This window comes from Miniopterus schreibersii (genome assembly GCF_964146895.1).
Source record: "Miniopterus schreibersii genome assembly, chromosome: 22".
NCBI classification, from domain to species: domain Eukaryota; kingdom Metazoa; phylum Chordata; class Mammalia; order Chiroptera; family Miniopteridae; genus Miniopterus; species Miniopterus schreibersii.
This window is the reverse complement of record NC_138124.1, coordinates 1,761,460-1,786,571: the sequence shown is the minus strand read 5'-3', so window position 1 is coordinate 1,786,571 and position 25,112 is coordinate 1,761,460. Positions and strand designations below refer to the sequence as shown.

Sequence of the window (25,112 nt, the reverse complement as noted above, 5' to 3'; positions counted from 1 at the left end):
AATCTGAGGTCAGCCGAGGATAACAGTTTGTTTTCTGCGGCCCTGAGGTGGTTTGAGCAATAAAGGGAATTGAAAATGAAAACAAATCTGGAAGCAGCCCAACCCCTGCCAGGATCAGCCGGACCCTGGGCCAGGCCAGATGGCAGGGCCTTCACCAGCCCAAGACCCTCCAGGGCTCTCCCTCCCCCAGGGCTTCCTGCTGTTCCCGTCTATGGGAGGAGCACCTCCAACTTAGGTCACAGAGGGTTCCCCGCGCCAAGCCTGGCACCCACTCCCTTTCCTGGACTGCCTGCGTCATGGGCTGTAAAGCCCCCACTCCCTGTCCCGTGTGACCAGGGCTACGGCCCCTGCTCTGGTGCCACCTGCCTTTTAACATGATCCAGAAAAAGGGCCTTAAGTGACAGATGGGGAAATGGCCCTAACGAGGGCTGGTGACATGCAGGGTCACACAGCCATCCTGTCCCGGCTCCCAGCCCCTCCTCCTCCGGAAGGCCTACCCACAGGCTCAGAGGAGGCGCCGCCGGAGCCGGCCACAGCGAGGCGTGGCTGGGAGGCACCACCAGGGCCCCGGGGCCCAGGGCGGCAGGAGTTTGACTTCTGGGCCACTTCATGGTGGCTGCAGACAGACAGGGGAAGCTGGCCGGGCCTCATCACCACCCCACGGCCAGGGGGCTGCTCCCCTGAGGCCCCCAAGCAACCACCCAGTGGCCTTGGGGTTCTACCTTGAGGCGCACGCCCTGGGACCTGGGAGCCATGTCCTCTGTCCACTGCCAAGGGCACCGGCTTGGCTTTGAGACACACAAGAATTAATCCAGCCGTTTACTAAAACATACGAGAACCGGGAAATGCAGAGGCCCTGTCCCCAGGACACAGCAAGCACCCAGAGGCCCTTCCATGGGACCAGCCCAGGGCTGGGAGCTGGAGCCCCACCGAGTGGCCCTGTTGCACATGGGCACTAATCTCCACAGTGGCCGAGGCTCCTCAGGCCTCGGGCCCGCCCTCACCAGCCCGGGGAGGGACTCCAACAGCAGGGGTCTAACTGGCCTCTCCCTGGTGGGCTCAGGACACTGTCCTACGGGATGACCTTGGCTCTGTTGACATCTCCAGCAAGCTCTGACCGAGGCCCAGCCGCCACCTCCCAAGCCATTTAGAGCAGGGCTGGGGATGCTGGGAACCAGGGGAGCTCGAGGGACGGGACCTCGGGGTCCAGGCTGCCTCTAACTGTCCTTGTCCTGCAAGGGGTGCCGAGGGTCCTCTGAGGACACGGGAGCTGAGAAAAGAGATGGGACGGAAACCCCTGGGCGTGGCCCGAGCCCTGAAGATGACAAAAGCTCCCCAGGCCTCTGCCTCCCCAGGCAGGCTTCCGAGGCTGGATCACACCCCCCAGCCCTGAGGGTCCGGAAGTGGGGGACACAACAGGAGAGACCAAGGGACCTGGGGTAAAGAGCGGGTGGGCCTGGGGCCTCCGTTCTGTAAACTGTACTCAACCAGCTACCCTTGGACATCTAATAACATCCCCCACCCCAGGGTGCCAGGCTGGGTGCTCCCCTACATTGCTGGTGGGTGCCACACTAATTTCCCCTTTTTAGAAGGCACTGGTGTGAATCATCACCAGAGGATATTTTTTTCCATTGATTTTTAGAGAGAGAGGAAAGGAGGGAGGGAGGGAGAAACATTGATGAGAGAGACACATCGACTGGCTGCCTCCCACCCATGCCCCGACCAGGATCAAACCTGCAGCCCGGGTACCTGCCCTCGACCAGGAACTGAACCTGCGACCCTTTGGTGTGTGGGCCGGCGCCCTAACCACTGAGCTGCGCCGGCCAGGGCTTCTAGAGGGCATTTTGCCCCTCGATGTCCACTCCCTGCCGGCTGTGAACACAAGGACCCGCCCACTGTGAGCCGTCAGACACAGGCTGTTCCAGGAAAGCAAGTCGCTGGAGGTGTCCCAGCCCCCCCACCCCAGGGCCTGGTTAGGACACCGGAGACGACCGACCGTGAGGATGCACCAGCCAGGTCCAAAAGCCAGTCAGCGCCTTGGGGACGTGATCTTCCCTTGGAAGAACGTATATCAACTTGCATGGGACGATCCCAAGTTTCACATTAAAATATACACAGGCAGCCATGCTACCCGTGGTGGCCGTGTTGTCACAGAAAGGCCGCTGAGAGCGAGGCCCCTCGCCTACGCAAAACCGCGGCAGCCCCGAAGCAGCTGGGCAGAGGGGGCCGCCCGGGCTCTGTGCCCTACGGCTGTGCCCAGGCCAAAGCCACCTGCGGGGCTCTGAAGTCAGGCCAGAGGCTGCCCCAGGCGCCAAACCCCCAGTGCCTGCGTGCAACAGGTGCAGAGCTGAAGCCCCGGGACTCGGTCTCGTTTCTTTTTATCTCACGCCCTGGGAGACACAGTTCCCCCAAAGCCACAGTCTAAGGGGAGTGTCCTCACCTGCAACCTTGCATCCCTCCCCCTGAAGTCTGTCCTGAGACCCACAGACATCCATGTGCCTGGCCGAAGGACAGCAGTCCACGTGGGACCCATGTGAGGGCCCAGGACAGGCTCTGAAAGTGGACCTGTGTGACCTGTGGGAAGCGCAGGTGGGCGTCCTGGGCCCCTCCCCAAGCCAGGATCCCCAGGTCCTGCGGGCCCCTCCCTCGCGGTGACTTGGGAGCCCCTTCCCCTTCGGGGCCTGTAATTTCCGTAGGACACTCCAAGGTCTGGGAGGTCAGGGAATTCTCTGTAGGTGAAGAGCCACAGCATCCAAAGTCCTGCTCACAAATTCCGCTAGCGCTTCTCCAAGTCCCGGCTCGGCCAGGGACGCTGGCTGGTCGCTTGTACTTCCCTCTGGCTTTATGTGGAACCCCCGGGCCCTCTGAACTCATCGGCTCCTCGTTAATTCATGCCCAATCTCACACCGGCAGGAGGGGCGCTGGAAGCTGTGAGTCGCGGGGAGCCCCCCAGGCCCAGGAGAGAGGGGCCTGGAGCAGCCTCCAGGACCGGACGCCCCCTGCTCCTGACTCCCATCCTCCCAGTGGGCACCTGAGGCAGAGATGGCAGCACAGGGCTGGCCAACACCCACCTCCAGGGGCCTGGTGGGCGCCCACATCTGGGTCACCCGAAGGCTCACAGTGCCCACACCTTAGCCCAGCTGAAGGCCAGCACACAGGGCACCTGAGAGTCCCACCCAGGGCCCCTCCTGTGCTGGGACCCCAGGTTGCCCTGTCCCTTGCTGTTCCATGCTGCACCTCCCTGAGCTCAGAGGCCTGGCTGCTGACCCCCGACCCTGGGCACTGGGGGTGCAGAGCGCTGGGCGAGGGGCGAGTGGGGCCCAGCTGCCGAGTGTCTGGAAACTGACGGTTTCTGGGACCCAGGTGCTGTTTTCATTTCTCCTTCCAGGTGCAGCAGATGCCTTTGAGAAAAGACGGCAGGAAGTGGACCACTGTGACAAAGCAAAGTGGTGTCACCTCGGGCGGGGGCTGGGGGGTGGGGGTGGCAGCGGGCGGCAGGGGCTGGAAGCCCCCGAGGCTCAGAGACACCAGGGTCCAGGCGGGAAGTGGGAAGGCAGTGGAAGCCGCAGGGCCCGCGCGCTAACCCCTCCCCTCAGTCCCGCCCCTGCCCACAGTCCTCCTGGTCTTTCCTGTGCTGGAATCCACGAGGTTTTGTTGAAAGAAAACACCCGAGGACCGGAACTCAGACCCCACACTCTTAGGCCCAACCCTGTGGTCTCCATGTTCAGCCTGGGACAGGGGTGGAATGACAGAGAAGGAGTGACACCCCCAGCCGTGGGCCAGGCTATGACAGTGGGGCAAAAGCAGGCCACCCCGAGGGGCAAAGGCCGCTAGCCGAGGTTGGGGGTTCCATCCCCGGTGAGGCACACACAAGAATCAGCCCTGATGCATCAGGAAGTGGAACCGCACATCGATGGTCGTCCCTCTCCCCTCTTCACTCTCTCTCTCTCTCTAAAAATCAACAAATGAAACAAGCGTCCAAGCTGCGGCTGGTTCCAGCCTTGGTCCCGGCCTCCCAGGCCCCTCGCTGGAGCGCCTGCCAGCTGGATGCACGGACGGGTCTGAGCCACGGCGCTGAGCACGCAGGTGAAGGCGGCAATGCAGACGCAGGACGCGGACGCGGCTCTGCCCACAGCCCCTGGCCTGCTGTGGGGGGGGGGGGGGCGAGAGCAGGTGCCGTGCCCCCCCCAGGGCTGCTGTGGGGACAGATCTGGGGCTGCCTCCTGGGCACAGGCAGGGTGGGGGTGCGAGTCCCACCCCTGGAGCTGGAGTGACAGGCTCCTTTGGCACAGGCACCAGATGCTAACCCGAGATAGTTGGGCCGTACTGGGGGTGTTCTCCCAGGGGGGTTGGGGACTGTCTCAGGCTGTAACAAAAGCCCCCCAACTGCCTATCTTACGAAGAGCAGGCATATATGTCGCACGGCCCTGTAGGATGGACCGTCCAAGATTAAGGCGCCAGCACGGTTGGTGGAGCCCTATCGCTTGTGTCCTCGCTTGGAGGAAAGGGGGAGGGGACCCTCTGGAGCCTTTTATAAAAAGGGCACTGATCCCCTCCCAGAACCCCACCTCCTAACAATCACATCAGGCCTTACGATTTCGGCCCATGCATTTAGGGGACAGAACATTCAGGCCAGAGCAGGGAGCAGCCTCCAGAACCAAAGTCGCCCCAGGGAGCCGGCCCTTTGTGCAGAAACAAGTATTTACAGAGTAGGCATGGGCCTCCTGCTCTGCTCGGTGGCCCTGTCTCCCTGGGAGGGGTCACACCAAACCCATGATGACAAAAAAGCACCCAGAGGAGAAGTGGGGGCGGAGAGGACAGTGGCGGAGACATGTGGCGGATCCCAGAGCTGGGCAGGGGCCCTAGAGGGGTGCCCAGCCCTCCAGGAAGACAGAGGCAGCCGCCGGTTTAGGAACCTGAACCAAAGGATCGGTCTGGTTCTGTGCCTGGGAGTCCACGGAGCCCTGGGCCAGCCCGGCCTCTGCAAGGTTCCATCGCCCACAGTGGGAACCCCTGGCTCCCAAGGAGCACACCCAGGACCCGGGGCTGGCCAGCTGCGCAGAACACTTCCCCGAGTCACTTCCTGTGGTTGGAATCATCCCCTAACAGGGACCCTAACTTGCATTACTGTGGCCCAGGGCTCTGCCAGGGCCCGCAGCACCTGGGCCATTTGGGCTGCAGGGCCCTCCTGTTCTGGTCCCCACAGAGGCGGGACAGGTGAGCACCCTGGAGGCACCTGGGCTTCCCTGAAGGGTGGGCACCCTCCCCGAAGCCTGCAGGCCTCTGGTCCTGCCCAGAGCACACCTGGGCTCAGAAAGTCCTTCCATGTGAGTGGAGTCACCCGGCAGGACTGGCACAGCCACGTGTCACCCTGACACCCAGAGGAGAGAAAGAGGAAGCGCCAGCCCCGTGTCCACCTCTCAGGAAGGTGGCACGTCCTGGCGACCACGCACCGGTCTGTCATCCCCAGGTTCAGTTCAGCTGCTGCTGCTCTTCAGAGCCCGGCCAGGTATAACTGGCTGGTCCCTGGGAGGCTCTGGAACCTGGCAACAAACGAGGCTCACCTGAGACGGGCCCCTCACCTGAGACCCGCCGCCACCCCCAGGCTGAGCCAGAGGCAGGCAGTGGGTCTCCATAGCAACACGATGCCCTGGAACCTCGCTCTGCACTGCCTGCTGCAGGGCTCCCGCTGCACCCGCCCACGCCCCTAGATTGGCATCTCGCAGACTCGACCTGATCAGAGGCTGGCACACAGCTGGGGCCACACTGCCCGTGAGGTCACCCCACACGTGGTGCCACAGGGCGCCTCTGGGAGGCCCAGGGCATGAGCTGGCACCCGCTTCAAAAATGCAGCCGGTGGCGCCCTCCCTGCCTTTCCCTCCCCTCCCCAGGCGCTCACCTGCGCCTGCCTCTCCCGAGCTCCAAGGGCCCCGTTTGTCTCTCTCACTTGTTCCCTGAGCCTACGCAGCCCGGCTGGCTCACTCCTACCACCTCTGTAACCTTCTAGATAAACTTTTTCTTATAATTTTGGGGGAAAAGTCATTCTCAGTTGTCTGTTTCTTTTCAAAAGAGAAAGCAGTGAAAATGTCTGTTCATCCAGGTGCCTGTGAATAATACTGCAGTGGGCGGGCTCTGCTCCAGGGGGCTGGACACAGACACATGCAGACACATATACATCACCCAGACACACAACACGCATACATACATCACACATACACATGCACACATGGACGCACACATCACATGCACAGATGAACACACACATCACACAAGGCACACAGGCACACACATCACACACACATGCGCATCACCCAGACACACAACATACATACATACATCACACATACACATGCACACACAGACACACACATCACAGACACACACACACACATCACTCAAACACACAACATCCATACATCACCCAGACACACAACAGACATACATACATCACACATACACATGCACACACAGACACACACATCACAGACACAGACACACACACACACCACTCAAACACACAACATCCATACATCACCCAGACATACAACATACAGACATCACACATACACATGCACACATGGACACACCCATCACACAGGGACACACACCACACACACATGTGCATCACCCACACAACATACACACATACATCTCGCATGCACATGCACAGGCATACCCATCACACAGGGACACACACCACACACACATGTGCATCACCCAGACACACAACATACATACATACATCACACATGCACGTGGACACACCCATCACACACACACACACACACACACCACTCAAACACACAACATCCACACATCACACATACACAATGGACACACACACCACACAGAGACAGACACACACACACATCACATTTACGTCTCCTATACACACAAGATACATACCACACACACACACACACACAGGCACCGCCTCTCGGTGTGGGTGCGCCCGGGAGATGGCTGCCGAGGCGGGAAGCAGGCCGAGGGCACGGCCGGCCTGAGCGACCGACAGGAGCCCTTTCTGTTTAACAGCAAACACCGAAGTGTCACCTTGTACCAGGTATAAAGTGAGTTCACACTTCGGCCTCGTGGGAAACCGGGCTCGAGCTCGGCCTCAGAAAGATTTACCGGCCAGGCAGCTTCAGGGGCGCCAGTCGTGGGGGTGTGAACACCCCCAGATGAGAGAGGCACCTCCCCAAATTTTCCACGGAACCTAACCTCAAAGCCAGCCGGACGGCGGCGGGGTGTCCAGGCCTGGGCCCTGGCCAGCGCTCCCGCCCGGTGCCAGCCGTCAGCGGGGGACCCCAGCCTGCCCCCGCCCTGCCCCCAGGGCCTCGCCACAGCTTAGGAGAAAAAGCCAATGAATCACAGGAAGACGGGCTCCTCCCCGGGGACTCTAAATGTTTATTAGGAAATTATAGGAACCGTGTCAGGCATCTCGGTATCCGTCGGTCGGGCTGATTTTTACAGAAAGAAAACAGAGCCCCGTCCTCGGAACCCGAGACAATGAGAACTTCTCTGGCCACCAGCTCCTGAGCCCCGGCTCAGCCGGTTGCCAAGGTGACCCAATGTTTACCTCTCGGTTGCGCCGTGGGAGGAGGGTGCTGACCGCCCCGGAGCAGCCACCGGGCCTCCTCCTGGAGCCCGCACCCCGCGGGAAGGCTGCCAGGGCGCCCCCAAGGAGGAAGCCGCAGCCTCCCCCGCCAGGTCTCCCAGGCTGAGCCAGGGCTGGGGGGCAAAGGCAGGCGTCTCGCCCGCCCCCAGCGCCCACCCCAGGCTCGTCCTGAGGGCTGGAAACCCCAGAAGGCGTGCTGATAAACACGTGCTTAGATCCCACAGTTCGGGGAGGGAGGGGAGGGGGGAAGGAAGAGGAAGGAGATGAGGGGGAGCGGAGGGGGAGGAGTGAGGGTGCAGCTGGCTGAGCCCTCAGCTGGGCAGACAAAAGCCCAGCCTGGCCTCTCCCCCTGCCAGGGCCCTATCCCACACCAGGCTGCTGGCCCTGGTCCAGGGCAGGGTGACCAGGAGTGCCCCATGGGGACCAGCAACGTGCCCCCTCCAGCTCTGCCCAGGGTTCTCCGCTCCACCCTGAAGGCCAGCCCAGCCCACGCAGCTGGGCACACCGCCCCCTCCTCTGTCACTGCCTCCGTGTGATACAGCCCCTCAGGGACCCTACAGAAACCGCGTCCCTGCCACAGCCTGCGCCACCTGGCCAGATGCCTGGGGACTGGCCGCCTGCCAAAGGACAATCGTCCTGAGCTCTGGCGGGTGGCTGACCACGTGCACCCGCACACCCACGCACACAGGCACACACGCTTGTACATGACCCACGCTGAAACTGCATTTCATCGCGATAAAAGGTGGCACCCTCCCAGAGAAGCTCCAGGTGCCTAAGGCCAGCGGCAGAGTCATTTTGGAAAACAGCATTTGCCTGCAAGCAGACGGGGCAAGGGGACCCTGGAGGAGGCAAGGAAACCTTAGCACACAGGGCTGCACGGAGCCGGAGTCCCACTGGGTCTACCCAGGTGGCTACAGAGCCCGAGTCCCCACCCACCCTGCCACGGGTTACTCAGCGTGCCCTGGGGGAGAGGACCTGGGGTGGCGCGAGGACCATGGGCAGTGAGTCAGGGCAGCAGGTGGCCAGAGCACAAAGCAGGACCTCGGACAGCCTGCTAAGTAAGCAGAGGGCCCATCACTTGTCCCGCATAGATTAGTATCAGCGGTCACTCTCAGGAATTCCCATTGATCACCCCCCCTTCAGTGAACATGTGTTGGGATTTGTGACTGCTAAGACGCCTGGGGTGCACCCCCGGTGCCAACCCCAGCTCCCAGACCCTCCCCCTGATTCCAGACATGGTTTAGAGCAATCTGCCAGCCAACAGCCCAGGCAAAACATTATTCCATGCCAAGGGCACGCCTGGGCCCCTGGGCCTCAGCTCCTCCCTCCGAAAGGGCCGGTTTCTGAGGGTCAAGTCCGCCTTTTCTGTTTCCTCTTTCCCAATACTTCCTTGCAAAACCCTCTATTTTGGATCAGCCATTAACTCGAGCTTCTAACTCCAGCCCTAAGCTCAGTTCTTTATACAATAAAAGAACTGAGCATTTATACAATAAAAGAGAGTTTGAGACAAGTGAAAGGCTCAGAGAAGGGATTTGCAGGGTTAGGTTAAGTACAGAGATCAATGACCTCAGGTCTATTTTAACCCAAGGGCATGAGGAGGCCCCATCCTGGGCCCGGGGCCACCCACCGGGCTGCCCAGCCATCACCTAGCTTGCTGTTCGACCCCCTTCACATCTGTGCGGTGGCCCTGGGTGGAAGGCAGGAAGCCTCCTGAGGTCCTGTCGCCTCCTCCCAGGCCCAAGCTCCTTCTGAGACAGGAGACCCACCCAGACACTGAGCTCCGTGCTCCATGGTGACTGATTCTTAGTTCGGGCCCTATTTCTTGCAAAGCTCTTCACGATGCACCCCGGGCTCCCAGAGGCCAGGCCCGTGCCCGGTGCTGGGGAGCCACGGTCACCGCCCACGCAGGCAGGCCACGCCCGGAGGTGGCAGCATGGGCACATTTAATCGGAGGCATCAGGCCTCAGCGCTTTTGCAAACAGGTCACCTTGGGACAGCCTGGCCAATGGCCACGGAGTATGGCCAAGTTCCTGGTTAGCAAGTGTTTCTGAGCGATGAGCTTCAAAAAGCAGAATAAACCGGGCCCCCAACACAGACACACCTCGAAGTGAAAACCCCGAGCATGCACTCTGTCCTGCTTGTCCAGAGTGATCTCGGCGAAAATGACAACAGTGAGCCCGGGTCAGGAGGGGACCGGAAGCAGGTGGGAGACACACCTGAGCTGGGCGCTGGCGGGATCAAAGGGGGTGACGGGCCGGTGAGCGGCCTCTTTAGTTTCAGCCCAAGGCACTCCGTGCCTCCCAGAACCCTGAGTTACTCAGCAGACCCATAATTGCTGGGGGGGGACCCTAAAATCTAAAACTGAACAAATAACCCAGAAATCAGAGTCCACATAAATATATTCCAGGTTTGGGTGCTCAGTGTAGCCACAACAATAAATAGGATATCACATCTATGTGCATGTGTGCGTGTGCGTGTGTGTGCATGAACGCACACGTGTGCAGCCAAATGGCAGAGCTTCGGTTTGGGTGAGGATTTCTGTGTCTTACACTAAGTGCCTAGAGTCACATCACTGCCAACAGCGTAAAAGGTTAGCATCTGAGACTCCACTGCCTCGACCCAGAGCGCCAGACCTCCCGAGCTCAGTGCTCCCACCCTGGGGCCACAGCGGCCATCCTCTCCACCCACCCCAGTCCCAGCCCCAGCCGAGCAGCGGCTTCCCAACTGCCCAGCAGGAGAGAACAGTCCAGTTTATTGCCAGCTTGACGGGAAACTGATGTCTCAAGAAAATAATCCTATTTGGGGCTGTGAAGGGGAAGAAAAACAGGCTGAGGTGTGTGGGCTTAGACCGATTTTTTTTTTTTTTTCTGGAAAGCATGAAAAGACCCATCGGGATCTTAAGAGTGTCACTGGCTGCAGGCCTCGGCCAGGCCTGAGAGAAGCGTCACCTGTGGCCACAGAGCCAGAGTCAGGGTGGGCTGACCGAGAGCACACCCACAAACACCTTCTGAGCTGGCTCTAACCACCACCGGGAAACCTTTTCATGTAAAGTAAAATTAGGGTGTCTTGTTGGTTTGGGGATGGGGACAGACAACTAAGAATCACCCGAGTTGTCCTTTGACTTCTGCCAGCCCAGCTGGCGTGGCTCAGAGGTTGAGTGTCGACCCATGAACCAAGAGGTCGCCGGTTCGATTCCCGGTCAGGGCACAGGCCCGGGTTGTGGGCTTGATCCCCAGTAGGGGGTGCGCAGGAGGCAGCCGATCAGTGACTCTCATCATTGATGTTTCTCTCTCTCTGCCTCTCTCTTCCTCTCTCTGAAATCAATAAAAACAGATTTTAAAAAAAAAAAAAAGATTCCGCCAGCAGGATGGGCTAGGCTTTCCTAGTGCCTGTCCCGTCCATGACCGTGGCAGAGGGAACCGAAATCTACCAGCGGGCCCGGCACAGTACCTGGCTGCCCACGGCCGGAAGGGCCTGGCCCTCCGCAGCTGCAGTCTCCGAGTGTCACCCCACAAGTTACTCATTAATCGTCAAGGAGAGAAGAACGTTCCTTTACCGTGGAGGAGCCTGGCAGCCACTGCAACCACATGACCCGGCAACGGGCGGCCGGCCCCACGTGTCCCTGCTGCGGGCCATGGGAGTGCCCAACATCACCTGTTGTGTTTTGGATCCAAAACGGTTTCAACTGGATCTATTCATGAAGAGACGATCAGGCCAAGCCGGGTTGTGGGGCGTTCTACAGGACCACCGGCTTGGGTCCCTACACTGCCAGTGTAACAGACGACCGAGGACTATTCCAGGGTAAATTAAATGAAAGAGAGGACGACCGAATGCAATGTGACTGAGTGGATCCCGGGCCCTGTATGGGACATTTGGGGATCATTAGGGAAACAAAATATGGACTGTGTATTAGATAATTGTCATATTGAAGAGAGAGGAGAGGCAGGGGGGTGAAAAGTACAATATTTAGAAATGGAGGAGGGAAGAAAGAATAAAAAATTGTGACAAGATATTAACTGTTCACTGTCCTATCATTCCCTTAACATTTCAGATGTCACAAAAATCTGTGGGGGAAGCAGTGTGCCGGTCCGGACAGGCGTGGCAGGAAGCCACAGTGGGTACACACAAACTCAGACGTGTGGCTGCCCAGGCACAAATCCCAGCTCCCGCCTCACCTGCTGTGTGACCTTGGGCATATTTCTTTTTTTTTTTAATTATTTATTGATTCGAGAGAGAGAGAGAAACGCCCATTCGTTGTTCCACGTATTCATACATTCATCGGTCGCTTTGTGTATGTGTCCCGATAGGGGATCGAACCCCCAGTCTTGGTGTATCAGACGATGTTCCAACCAACTGAGCTACCCGGTCAGGGCTCGGGCGTATTTCTTAACGCATCTGAGTCTCAGTTCCTTATCTGAAAACTAGTGATCAGAACGGGGCGTATTTCATAGGGTCCTTGGGAAGATTGTGGCTCAGTATAAACTCTACCAACAGGACAATGCTTGGCCCCTAGCAAGCGGTGTGGAAATAGCAGATACAACTGCGAGAGCCGAGTCTGTCGTCCTAGCAGTTTGTATTTTACGGACTATTTTTAACTGCCTTCTCAAAGCACAAACAGGGCACACCTTTCAGAGCCCCGATACTTAGGGCTCACCGTTACAAAGTCGACCGCTCGCCCGCGCCTCCAGCCCTCTTTCCGCCAGGGGAGGGAGGCAGGGGTGCAAAGAGCGCCTCGCCGGGCTCCGCCCAGGGCCAGCTGTGCCACGGGGGGTGCGGTGGGGGCTGCCCCTCACTGCTGCAGAGAGGAGTGCTCACCCAGGCTGGGCCCACGGGCAGCCAAAAAAAGCCGGCGGGGGAGCGGGTCCTGGGGCCTGAGAGGAACAGCTGGTTTTGCTGGTGGTGGTTTAAACGTTCTCAGTATGACGCTCTTACACGTGCAAATGAGAAAGGGAAGGCATTAAAACAATGAAGGGCAGCCACCCAGTAAGAACCCCGGTGGTGGGGACACCAAGAACGTCTATTTCCTTAAAAAAAAACACACCCAACATAATGTGTCCTTTTATTTTATTTTTCAAAATATATTTTTATTGATTTCAGAGAGAGGAAGGGAGAGGGAGAGAGAGATCAATGGGAGAGTCATTGATCGGCTGCCTCCTGCACGCCCCCTACTGGGGACTGAGCCCGAAACCCGGGCGTGTGCCCCGACCGGGAGTCGAACCGAGACCCCCTGGTTCAGCTCTTCTTCAAAGCTGCCTACACTACAGCCAGCAGCTCCAGGTCTCGGTCCTACAGAAACGCCAGCTCCTCTGCACCAGGCCCTACGCCAGGGTCCGCTGTGCACCGCTTAGAGCGAAACGCAGCGTGGCTGTGCTCTCGACAGCTGAGAGGCTGCAGAGTTATGGCAGAGCCCGGAGCCACACCTCGGAGCACCACGCAGCCAGGAAAAAGGGCGAAGGTGCCTTGTCAAGCAAGCACACGGGACAGAAGCCTGAGACAGAAATGTGTTTGCTAGGGTCCTACACATGCTTTCCAAATGCCCACAGGAAGCACACCCATGCAAGCAAACCCGTTAAAGGGTCTGGAGAGGGTCTGGCCGGTGTGGTTAAGTGGTTGAGCGTTGACCCAGGAACCAAGAGGTCATGGTTTGATTCCTGGTCGGGGCACATGCCCCGGGGTTTCGGGCTCGATTCCCAGTACCGGGTGTGCAGGAGGCAGCCGATCAATGAGTCTCTCTCATCATCGATATTTCTGCCTCCCTCTCCCTCCCTCTTTCTGAAATCAATAAAAACATATTTAAGAAAAAAAAATAAAAAATAAAGGGTCTGGAAAGAGTCACTGACACAGGGAAAACGTGGTTAGCTGGGGGAGGGGAAGTCTTGAGTATTGCCTGCACACTTCTGTATTGTTTGAGGAGTTTCACAATCGGGCCCACTGGCAGCCTGGGCCTGTGTGGGAGAGGGGCGGGAGCTGGTGGCCTGGATGTGCCCCAGACAAAGTGCTGGCCCTCGGCCAGCCCAGCTCTGCCCTGGGAGGAGGAGAATCCAGCCACGCACCCTGCACTCTGACCGGCCGCCTGTCCAAAGCCGCTGCACCACGGGCACCTGCGAGGGATCCTGCCAGCGGTGCCGGGGAACAGCCACAGTGTGTTGGGGGAAGCTGCCTGTGTCATCTCATGCTGATGGAACCCCTTGTTCAGGGTAAAGATAAGTTTCAGAGTAACCCCGCCCAAACTATAACAGGAAATGGCTGAGAGAATGCAATCTGGATGCTCCCCACCCCCACCCCAAACAGGGCAGGTGAAAAGGGCCCTCTCTAGGGGTCTGCGGAGGGAGGAGCCGTGCACAGCACAGTGCCCACCTTGCTGGCCAGACCCCCAGAGCTGCTGAGGTGGGCAGGTGCAAGGAGGTGTTTTGGCTTCCTGGCCATGGAGGGGAAACAGGGCACGAAATTCATTCTGAAAACAATTCTTCGTGGGGACAAGTAGATAGAAATATATTTGGGGCATCTCTGCCAAGCAGGACTGAGTGGCCATCCGATGGGGGCCCACCAAGCCCCACCACTTAGGACAACAGCAAGAATCTCCAGATGCAAGACCTCGGGGCTCAGGAGCTGGGTCTGCCCTCCCAGGACCCAGGCTTCTCCTCTGCAAGTCTTTGAATTTTCACATCAAAGCCCTTCAGCCTTGGAGAAAGTCTGCTGGGCTGGGGAGTTCTGATCAACCAAACAAGAAGTTGCTTGAGTTACAAAGACATTTGTGTCTTTGCTTTGTTTTCTCAGGCATTTGCTGTAACACCAACAATCACCTAAACGTGGCAGAGGGTGATCTGTCCCCAAGATGACTACTGGGGGAGGGAAATGAGGGGCCACACTGGCACCCAGCTAACCAGGACAGGCAGCTCTTTGCACACAGCTGGTCAGGCGAGGGTGCGGTGGGGATCAGAGCAGAGCCCGCGAGGGCCAGGTGACCCCCCCAGTAAAAACAGACCCCTGCAGTTCCCAATCGGTTTTCATACACCCAGGTTTCCCACAGGCCCTCCAGGTCAGGGGAGACGTCTCCAAGCTGCAGGGAGGTCTGCAGACGGGTCCCTGGTCACAGAGCCAGACAGAGCACACTGCCAACTGGCTTCTTGGCTAAAGTGGTTTTGATATGCACCCCCTGCCCTAAAATTGCTAAGGGGGGGGGCTGAGGGGGTCCCTGGCGGAAGGGCCAGGCATGACCTAAACCACTGACTACAGAGATCCCCCAGAACGCTACTGGGAGCCCACAAACCAACCTACAGCCACCTCAAAGTCAGGGGCTGCCGCTCTGCTCGCCCCTGGGTGGTTTGGCCTCTCAGTCACCCCCTGCAGCCAGCCTGCCGCTGCCTCCTCTGAACACCAGTTACCTATGCCCTGCCCATCCGAGCTGGGGCTGGAAATGGGCTTCCATTTCTGGAGGTGCCTTCGGCCAGAGGCCGGCTCTTGGTTCAAAATCGGTTTCGCTGGAGCACCACTTAAAACTGCAGTGCTCGGCTGAAGATCAGCATCGGAGACCTGGAAATCTGCATTTCCAAGGGCCCCAGCGGAACCCGCGCGCTCCAGACTCGGAGTCTGCGTCTGCTGGGGAGGTGGGGTCGGCGTTTCTGCACATCTGGGGGGTGGGGCGGGCCCCTGCTCACTGAATAGACCTAGCACGCGGCAGGAGGGGTCGGTTCCATCGTCTCTGCCCACCTTGGGTTTCCAGGCTCCCCCCCCCCCCGAGAGAGGGGCACCCAGCGCACTTCTGGAGGTGCGGGTTCCCAGGGCCGCGCCCCAATCCTCTAGCCGAGGGGCCCGCTCAGGGCCGGCAAAGCCTGGACCCCGGCAGCGGTTGGAGGGACTCCCAAGCCATCCCCAGGCTGAAGCCCCCCCAGCCATGCCAGGCGCACCCCTCAGCCAGCCTCACGAACCCAGACACCCGGTGCTACCGAGTGGAGGCCACCGTGAAACCGACGGCAAAAAGGATTTTCCGATCATTAAGCTCCTGGCCCAGAACCGGCCCCGTCCCCCCCAAAAGCGGTCTTCAACCCCAGCCACGCCCCAAGCGCCGACCCCGCCCCTGTGCTCGGGGTCCTCGGGGCTCCCGACCCAGCCGGGCCCCTCCCTCGCGGCCACACCCACCATGGCAGCGCCGTTCCCGAGCTGAACCAACACCCCCACCCTCACCCCAGCCCCCATCTGGGTCCACGCACCCTTCACTGGGGCTCGGAAAGCCTGGAAACGCCCCGCCTTCACCCCAGACCCCACGACCTGCCGCGCGATTTGGGGCGACCGCAGCGGGGGCCCGGAAACGCGGGGGCGGCGCGCCGAGGGGAGGGCTCCCCGGAGAGCCGCGCGCACCTCGGGCCCGCTCCGCGCCCATCCCACCGAGCGGCGGCTGCAGTTTTTTAAGTCGGTACTTTAATCGCCTCGTGCGCTATTTTATAACCGAGAAGCCTGAGCCTTAGGCAACAAGAAAACAGCCTAAGGACACGGGTGTTTGAACTTGCCCCAAATATGGAAGAGTGAAGTGTCACCGACGGGTGCACGTGAGCGCAGAGGAAATAGGCGAGTCTTGAACCCAAAGTGGGACGGAATGGTTGCCAGCCATTAAAATGTGTGTGGGTTTTGTTTGTTTTTTGGCCACTTTTATGCTTAAAAACAACAGCCAACTACAGATGAATCAGCGACCAGGTCCAGGGCGCGCGGGATGGGAGCGCTGCCCTCGGATCGGAGGCCCTGGCGCAGGTGCCGCGCGCCCGCCCCGAGCAGGTGGGCGTCGGGCCGGGACGTGGGCCGCGCGCACCGACGGGCGGCGGGCAGGACACTCCTTTCTGGAGAGAAAGCCGGGTCTCACCGAGGAGCCCTTGGGGTCGGGCGTGCCCCCGCAGGCCGGATGGGCGGGGCTCCCACAAAGAGCCGGGGACTGGGAACCCGGACCGCCCCCCGCGTCCGCCGCCGCAAGCTCTGGTTTCGACAAATTAAACCTTAGAGCGCTGGAAAAATTACAGGAAGAGGAGAGCAAAGAATGTGCCGAGTGGCTAGAGGGAGCCCTGTCCCCGCGTGAACTTCGCCCGCCGCGCGCCTCGCCCGCCCGGCCCCGCCCCTCCCGAGAGCGCGCCCGCCGGGGCGGCGACGGAGGGACCCGGACCAGGGCACCCCCTTCCTCGCGCCTCCCGGGGGCCCCGGCCGCCCATCTCCCCGAGCGGCCCCCGCGGCCCCCACCCAGCTCGCTCGCACCTGCCCGCGCCGTCCCCCCGCGCCCCCCCCCACGGTCTGGGCGGGTTCCCCGCCCCCAACCCAGATGACGACATCCGCCCCCGCGGCCCCGCCCGACAGCGCCCGGGGAGGGGGCGTGCCCGGCGGGGGCGCGGTCGCCGGGCGGGTGCCGGCTCCCAAAGCTGGGACACGCCTCGCCAAGTGCGCGGAGCCGACCGCAGGACCCAGCGGCGGGGGCAGGGGCGAGGCCCCGGCCGTTCCCGGCCCGCGCGCCCTCGCGCCCGGCCCGCGGCTCCGGGGGCGTGGCCCGGCGGCCGGCCCCGGCCCTTGTCCGCGCGCTCCGGGCGCCCGGGGGCCGCCCCACTGACCTGTGTGAGTTCTCAGGTGCGCCTTGAGGTGCGAGGATTTCCCGTAAACTTTCTCGCAGCCCGCGTAGTGGCACTTGTGCTTTCTCTGCGGGGACTCGAGGTCGGCGCGACTTCGGCCCCGCCGGCCCCTTTGTCTGAGGCCGGGCTCGCCGCTCCCCGCGGGGCCCTGCTCCCGCTCGGGCTCCAGCCCCGCCTCGGGCTCGGGCTCGCTCCACGAGGGGCTGAGGGGCGCGGCCGCCGCGCTCTCGCCGCCGGGGGAGGCGGGCTCGGGGACGGCGGGCGAGGCGGGCGGGAGGCGGCAGGGGGTCCTCGCCTTCCGGGCCGCGGCGCCCTCTCTGCGCTCCGCCGGGGCGGGCGCCGGGGCTTGCTGGTTCAGGTCCGCCAGGATCCGCGCCACCACGAACAGCGAGGCGCTGTCCTTGCCGTCGCGGCGCTCCTCCACCCGGGGCAGCGTGGCGGCGACGGCGGCGGCCGCGCCCTCGGGTCCGGGCTCCGGCCCCTCCCGCGGCCCGTGCACGACCGCGCGACTCGACATGGACACGAGGCACTCGGCGGCAAAGTGGTCCACATAGGCGGCGGCTGCCATGCTGCGGGCTCCGGCCGGCGGGCCGGCGGCGCTGCTGGTGGCGACGAGTCGTCAGCGGCGCATCCGCACCCACGGCCTCCGGGGAGCGGGCGGGGGGCGGGGGCGCGGCGTGCCCTCTCCGCCGGCTGGACTGGGCGCGCAGCCGCCTCTGCCGTCACCCGCGCGGCTCCGCGTCCGCGAGGCGCCCGCCCGGCCGGGCCCCGAGGAGTGAGCGCATGGAGGGCGGCGCGGAACGAGGGGGGGGGTCCCGGCGCGGCGTCAGGGGCGGCCTGTCCTAAGGATGCGGAGCGGCGACGTTAGGGACGACCGCGCCAAGTCGCGGCCGCAGCCTCGCCGCGCATTGTGGCAGGCGGGACAGCCGCCGTGCGCGCCGCGGCTCGGTGTGGGCGGCCCGGCCCCGGGGGTGGGCGGGGCCGGGGCCACATCTGGACCCGACGTCAGCCCCCAGCCACATCCTGGCGGCGCAGGTTACAGGCGGCGGCGGCCGCGGGGAGCTGCGCGCGCGGAGGGGGCGGGGATCCCGGGGCGCGCACACGCAGGACGGAGCGGCCGCGCGCCGCGCCTGGGCAGGGGGCGTGGCCAAGGCTCGGGGCGGGCCCCCCATTGGTCCGTCAGGGCGCGCCGGGCCAATCCGGGCCGCTAGGGGCGCCGGCCCCGCCCCGGGACTACGCGCGACAATGGGCGTGCCCCTCGCCCCGCGGGAGGAGGGGCGAGCGCCCCGGCGGGGAGCGGGCACGCGGACGCACGTCACCCGGGGGCGGGGCCGCGGCCAGCCCTCCCCCGCCCCGGGGACCCCGCGGGGTATTTTCCTGCCAGACCTTTTGTACTGGGACAGCCTGGAACCCCGGCGTGGAGGCGAGCGCGGGGGCGGGCGCCCCTTTGTCCGCCCAGCCCCGCCCGCGAGGGGCGCCGCCGCTCCTCCTTCCCCCCCGCCCCCGGCGAGGTTCGCACCGCGGGGAGGCGTGTCCCCTCCGCCGCGCGCGGGGCCGGCGGCCGCGCCTGGGGGCGGCACCACTCCGGCCGCACCCACGGCGGCCGCGCTCCTGGGTGGCCGCGCCCGGAGACCCAGGGCGCCCCCCCCGTCCATGCTTTTCCCGTCGGCGCGTCCCGGCCGGGAGGGGGGCCCGGCTGCGGCCCGGCCTCTCCCGCGGGAGCTTCCCCGACGGGCCCCGGTGCGGGCCGCGCTGCCCGCGAGGCTGGGACGCGCCGGCCCCGAGCTGGCGGTTAAGCTGGCAGCGTGGGTGTCGTGCCCCCCGCCGCCCGGTGCTCGCAGGAGCCAACTACGTGCGCTGTTCTGGGAACGCGGGGCCCCTTCCTCCCCCACCCCCACCCCGCCCCGGCCGGCTGCCAGCGTCTCCGCGCTGCCCCTCTCCCGCCGCGGTCGGGGCGGCTTCCAACGCTGCCGGCCGCGGGGTCCCCGCCCACGCGCCCCGCCCGCCCGCCGTCGAACCTCCCGAGCGGGAGGAAACGCTCGGCTGCGCCCAGCTCCCGGCCCCCCACCCGGCCCGGCCCACGTGCCCCGGACTCTCCGCGCCCTCCCCCCGCCGCCCCCGTCGTCCCCGAGTGGCCGGCGCGCGGCTCCCGTCAGCCTGGGGGCCGAGCGCAGCGAGCCGCCCTCCCGACCCCGACCCCGGGGACCCCAGTCCGGGGTCGCAGCCCCGCACCACTCGCCTTAAAGGCTCCCCAACGTGGTAGCCGCGCCCCGGGGAGGCCGCACAGGGAGCGCAGCCCGGACACCGGCCCCCTGTGGGCCAGAGAAGAGGGGTGGGTGGGGCAAGTCCTGCGCAAAAATTAGGAGCAGACATTTCTCAATTAATTTGGGGGCTGGGTAGGAAAAAAAAAAACACCTTTCCAGGTAACCAAGGGGGAACTGGACAGCTGAGCACCTAAAAAGCTCAAGCTCCCTCTTCCTGACCAGCTGGAGCCCTTTGAGAAGGGCTCTGTCCTGGCCAGTGGGGTCCAGTCCCTCCAAGAGGGTCTCTTCTTGACAAGAAATAGTCCTCCTCCCCCCCCCCGGGCAGACTGTGTTGATGACGTTTAAGAGATTTGTGTTCTGTCCAAACATCGATTCAGAATGTTCCTCCAGTCCCACCACATGTCACAGTCAGTCACTTCTTTATGGATGGAGCTGGCCCTACACCCACGTCCCAGCCACCCACCCGCTCCCAGGCCCTCTCCGGCCGGTGGGATTCTGCCCAGTCTTTGAGGAACCCCCATCTCTCCGCCTTCTCCATGACTCCCGCTGGGACCCCCCCCCTCGGGCCTGCACACACATGGGTGGCCTCCTTCCAGTATGCGTGTCTAAGCATTGAGCAAGACACCTGCCCTGGGTGAGGGGAGGCCAGCCTGGGTCCGGGGTCCTCCGTATGCACACACGGGTCACACACGTCCCACCCCCACTGTTGTGCCCAGCGGCATTCCAGATGCAAAACTCAGCCCCTTGGCTCGTTTCTGGTGATTGCTACGGAGTTCCCGAAGGTAGTCGCAGGCCTGGCAGCCTTCATCTCAGCCCCACGTGGAAGGAAGTATCTTCCAGACAGACACAGTTCCCTCCCCAGAGAAAATCTCGCGAGCGCCTCGGGCCCATGTGTTTCCTTGCTCAGTAGGATTGTGACAGAGGTGGCCTGTGTGTGTGTGAGGGTGGGTGGCGATGGGTCATCACAGGGAACAGAAAAAAGAAAAGCAGGGGAGGGGAGATCCGAGGAGACCCGTCTGGGGAGGAAAGAGGTGAGACTGCAAAGGTGTCTGAGGTTTCTGGTGCTCCGGGTGGATGGCCCGGGTCAACTTTAACTTCTGAAGTTTGTCGTAGAGTGGAAACAGGCCAGGGAGGGGCACGAACAGCAACAGGATTTCTGAAGCGAAAAGACTTCAGCAGAACTGAGAAAATGGGATTCTGAAATGGTAGCCAGGAAGGAAAGCCAAGAACAAACTGTCTTATCCCCAGGAGGTTCGGGAACGGTGGCAAGAGGTGCCTCTGGGTGTGGGTGCGAATGGGGGTTAAAGGAAAGATAATCGGCGAGAAGTCCGCTTAAGAAGTACTCAGATGCCCAGATCCCCTCCTTAATTCTCTGCAGGCTCCCCCATCCTAAGAAAAGGCTGGGTGTTTATTATCCAAAGGGAGTGTGGGGCTGGGAGACACCAGGCACAAGTAAAGGCAGAGGTGCCAGGAACAGGGGGGTTAAATGAACACATAGGTATTGGATGCTGAGACCCCCCCCCCCCCGTACCCTTTCTGGGGTTTCAGAATGCAGGCGGCCGAGCCTGGAAAGGGGGCTCCTGGGCCATCAGACCAGGCCGAGGAGAACACCTGAACATTCTGATTCGTGCATTTGCCCACTGGTCAGCCAGATGGAGGCAAGGCCACGGTTAGCGAGCCCCCCGCCTGGGCCCAGGCCCTCTAATCTGTCTTCCGCAGGCAGCCGCGGCTGACCCGGCATCTCAGGAAAGCCCGTGTCATGGAATGTAAAAGCCCCAATAGGTTTTTTAAAAATATGTTTTTATTGATTTTTAAAGAGAGAGACACATTGATGTGAGAGGGAAACCGATCAGCTGCCTCCTGCACCACCATCCCTCCGCCTCCAGAGATCGAACCCACAACCCGGGCCTGTGCCCTGATCTGGAATCGAACAGGCAACATTTTAGTACATAGGGACACCCACTGAACCACACCGGCCAGGGCAAGGGTCTGCTGTATTTTTAAATCCACAAGGTTTCGAAAATTTTACCTTCCAGCCCAGCCAGCGTGGCTCAGTGGTTGTGTCGACCTGTGACCCAGGAGATCGTGGTTCGATTCCTGGTCAGGGCACAGGCCGGGGTTGCAGACCCGATTCCCAGTAGGGGGCGAGCAGGAGGAAGCTGATCATTGATGTTTCTCTCTCTCTATCCCTTCCTCTCTCTGAAATCAATAAAAACATATATTTAAAAAAATTTTAAGAACACTTTACCTTCCATGCATTCTTTCTCACGGTGGGAAGCTACCAGGGATAATAACTTCCTGAAAATAAAGAATTTAACCCAGAGAGAGACAGGCGAGTGATCCAGGAGGCACGCAGGAGGGCGGGGAGGGGCGCAGAGGGCCACCAGGCCAGGCTGGGGCAGGCCACAAGCTGCAGGGACACTTGAAAAGGTGGAGCAGATAGAATCTAGGAGAAGCTGGGTCACGTTCCCGGCATAAACATCCCGCACATCTCAGTGGTTTCTTCCTGGCCCCGCTGTGCGTGCGTAGTGAGGCGCCTGGGGACACCCAGGGTGACGGAGCGGCTTCAGTCTAGAACATGCTGGTCGCCCTGGCAGGAGGACAGGGGGAGCGTTGACCCAGAAATGTCGCTCATGTTTCTTTCTCACAGGCAAACTACACTTTCCCTTCCCCCGTGAGCCTTGAATTTATTTGTTTGTTGGTTGGTTGGTTAATCCTTACCTGAAGATATTTTCTCCATTGATTTTTAGAGACTGGAGGAAGGGAGGGAGGGAGGGAGGGGAAAAGAGAGAGAGGGAGAGAAACATCGACGTGTCTCATTGATGGATTGCCTTCTGCATGCGCCCGGACCAGGACCAGGGATCAAACCTGCAACCCAGGTACGTGCCCTGACCGGGAATCGAACCCACGCTGGCCGGGGCCTCATTTCATCCCTTGGACCAGATGCTGAGATTCCGGCCCAGCCCACGTCAATAGCAATAACCCCCCCACTCTTTGTGAGTCTTCAGCCCGCCCCTGCCACGTTGACCCCCCCCAAGGGAAACACCCCAGGAAGATGTCACACCTTCCCAGGGGCCAAGTGGGGACCCTGAGTCTCAGTCAGGCCGAGAGACCTTCCCGAGGCCACACAGAGGGAGAGGCAGAGCCCAGAGCCTCAGCCCTGTCCCTTGGCCTCACAGTGGTGCCCCACCCCCAGCCTGGAGGAAGCTGGCTAATTAATGTGGGGATTTATCAAATCAATTAGATAAGAGGCAGGTTGGTCCGTTCTGGGCTCTCTCGGGACTAATGAGTAATCCCGTTAATGAGATTGGAAGGATTGCCGCGAACCGGGTAGGATTAGGACTCCCTCGACTTCTTGGCTGTTTGCAGCCCTGGTCAGGCACCTGAGTTGCTTAGAGCATCTCCTCCCAATTCCCCAAAGTTGTGGGTTCGATCCCCAGTCAGGGCCCATACAAGAATCAACCCGTAAAAGGCATAAATAAGTAGGACAAAAAATCAATGTTTCTCCCTCTTTCTCTCTCTCTCTGTCTAAAAATCAATAAATTTTTAACAATGATAATTCTCAGCTATTTACAAAGAACTGAGGGGTGGGAGGGTGAGCTGGTAGGATGCCAATACTTAGGCACCATCAAATCACCGAAAGGGACACTGGACACGACCTGCCGGGTCATGCCACTCAGGCTCAGGGGAGCTCTTCAGTAGGGGACACGGCTTCAGCCCCACGGGACCATCCTCTGTCCTTGGCACCCTCCTGATGTTCAGCTGGTTTCCGGGGCTTGGGGCTTCTGTGTGGAACAGTCTCTCGGGAGCCGCAGCAGCTGCAGGGCCTGGTGTTGCAGTTAAGCTGGTTGATGTTTGAAGTGTTTTCAGAATGTGCTGTGACTTGGTTCTTGCCACCCCAGCCCCTGTCCACTGCAGCCTCCTGGTTTTGGTGTTTGGTTTTGGCACTTGATATGAAACTTCTTCTTTTTTTTAAAATTTTTCTTTTTTGAATATGTCTTTATTGATTTGAGACAGAAACATCAAGGATGAGTCATTGATCGGCTGCCTCTTGTATGCCCCCCACGGGGGATCGAGCCCGAAACCCAGGCATGTGCGAATCGAACCCGTGACCTCTTGGTTCATGGTTTGACGCTCAACCACTAGGCCACACAGGCCGGGTGAAACTTCTTTCATATGTAAAGCAGACAGCAGTCCAACCAAGGCTACTGATATGGGGGGGGCAGGGAAATGAATGTTTCCCCCCCAAGAAAAAGGAAGGGAGACGTTGAAAATGAATTAGTGTTAATCTCATTACAGGTGACTTGAGAGCAGCCAAGAGGCAGCCACCCCTGGCCAGAAGTCATTTCTTGAAAGGCCTGAAATAGTTCCCACTGGAAACCGCTGACTAAGGCCCTCTGAGTGGTCGGCATCGGGTCTGGTGGGTGACCACGAGGCAGGCCCTCCAAAGGGACAGGGGCTGGGCATGGCCCCTGTGGGCCACCCCTGGCCTCTCACTACGATGCTGCCTGAGTCAGGTGCTTTACCAGCTTGGGACAGTCTGGAGACTCATCCAATTTCCATTGCCCTGTGAGGTTTCATTGGACACCTAGCAACTGAGCATGCCCAATGTGTGGGTTTTAAAAAAAAAAAAAAAATTATTGATTGATTTGAGAGAGAGAGAAAGGGAAAGAAACGTAGATCTGTTGTCCCACGTATCTAGGCATCACTGGTTGATTCCTGTATGTGCCCTGACCGGGGATCGAACCCACAACCCTGGTGTATCAGGATGACGCTCGAACCCACTGAGGAACCGGCGAGGGCCCCAGTCCGTGGGGTTTTATTTTCCTGGCGGGGAGGAACAAAGGATGAAGCGTGCCTGAGGCACCCCTGCAGCCGGGCTCCGAGACATCCCGGTTGGCTTGACCAGCCTGGGGACGGGATCCTCAAAGTCAGAGCTTGGTCAGGGTAACCCACTCTCCCCCCAAGGGCCAGCTCGGCCCCAGCTTCCGAGCTGAGCGGTGTCTCTCTCCCATGATCGCGACCTTGGCTTCACGGCCTCTCGGGACCTTCCTAGGCTTCTGGCTGGTTCTGCACGATGCGGGGCCCCAGCCGGGAATCGCGGGAGAGAAAAGGAGGGACCCTCCCCTGGGTGTCTGCGGACTGGCTGGGTCCCTCGGGAGCAGGCCCTGGCTTTGAGGGACCCCTTTCCACACAGCTTTTCCTGGTCCCAGGCACTGTCTGCCCGCCCCAGGGGACCGTGGGTGGTAACCAGCCCCTCGGGTGCTCTTTCGACCCAAGGGGACACCCCGTCCCTGTGGTTTCTCTGCACTGCTCATGGCCAAGGCCTCGCAGGCTGCTCCGAGTCGGCACCTGGGTGCATTTGCATGTGTGGCCAACACAACCCAACCCTCGCCCTGCCAGGCTGGCCAGCGGGAGACACTCACAGACACTCACAGACACTCACAGACACTCACACTCACAGAGTTCAGCGTTTCTCCCGAAAGCCCAGCGGCCAGATCCTGCTCACGGGGACACAGCCCTGAAGTGGATCTTGTTCCACAAATGTCCGCTGATCGTAGGCATGGAGGTGTGGCTTCCGGGCTAAGTGCTGAGGGTCCCAAGATGCAGAAGGACAAGGGACGTGGG

General features: G+C 61.0%; 1 protein-coding gene across 1 annotated transcript in view; it reads right to left on the bottom strand.

Moving 5' to 3' along the window:
* KLF13 (KLF transcription factor 13) overlaps positions 1 to 18,240 on the bottom strand; it is a 44,075-nt gene extending 25,835 nt beyond the window's left edge. Inside the window, exon 1 of the mRNA XM_081124322.1 lies at positions 17,203 to 18,240. Within this exon, the coding sequence (XP_080980448.1) occupies positions 17,203 to 17,788 (586 nt within the window). The 5' untranslated portion in view covers positions 17,789 to 18,240. The remainder of the gene's footprint in view (positions 1 to 17,202) is intronic.
* Positions 18,241 to 25,112: the final 6,872 nt, after the last annotated feature.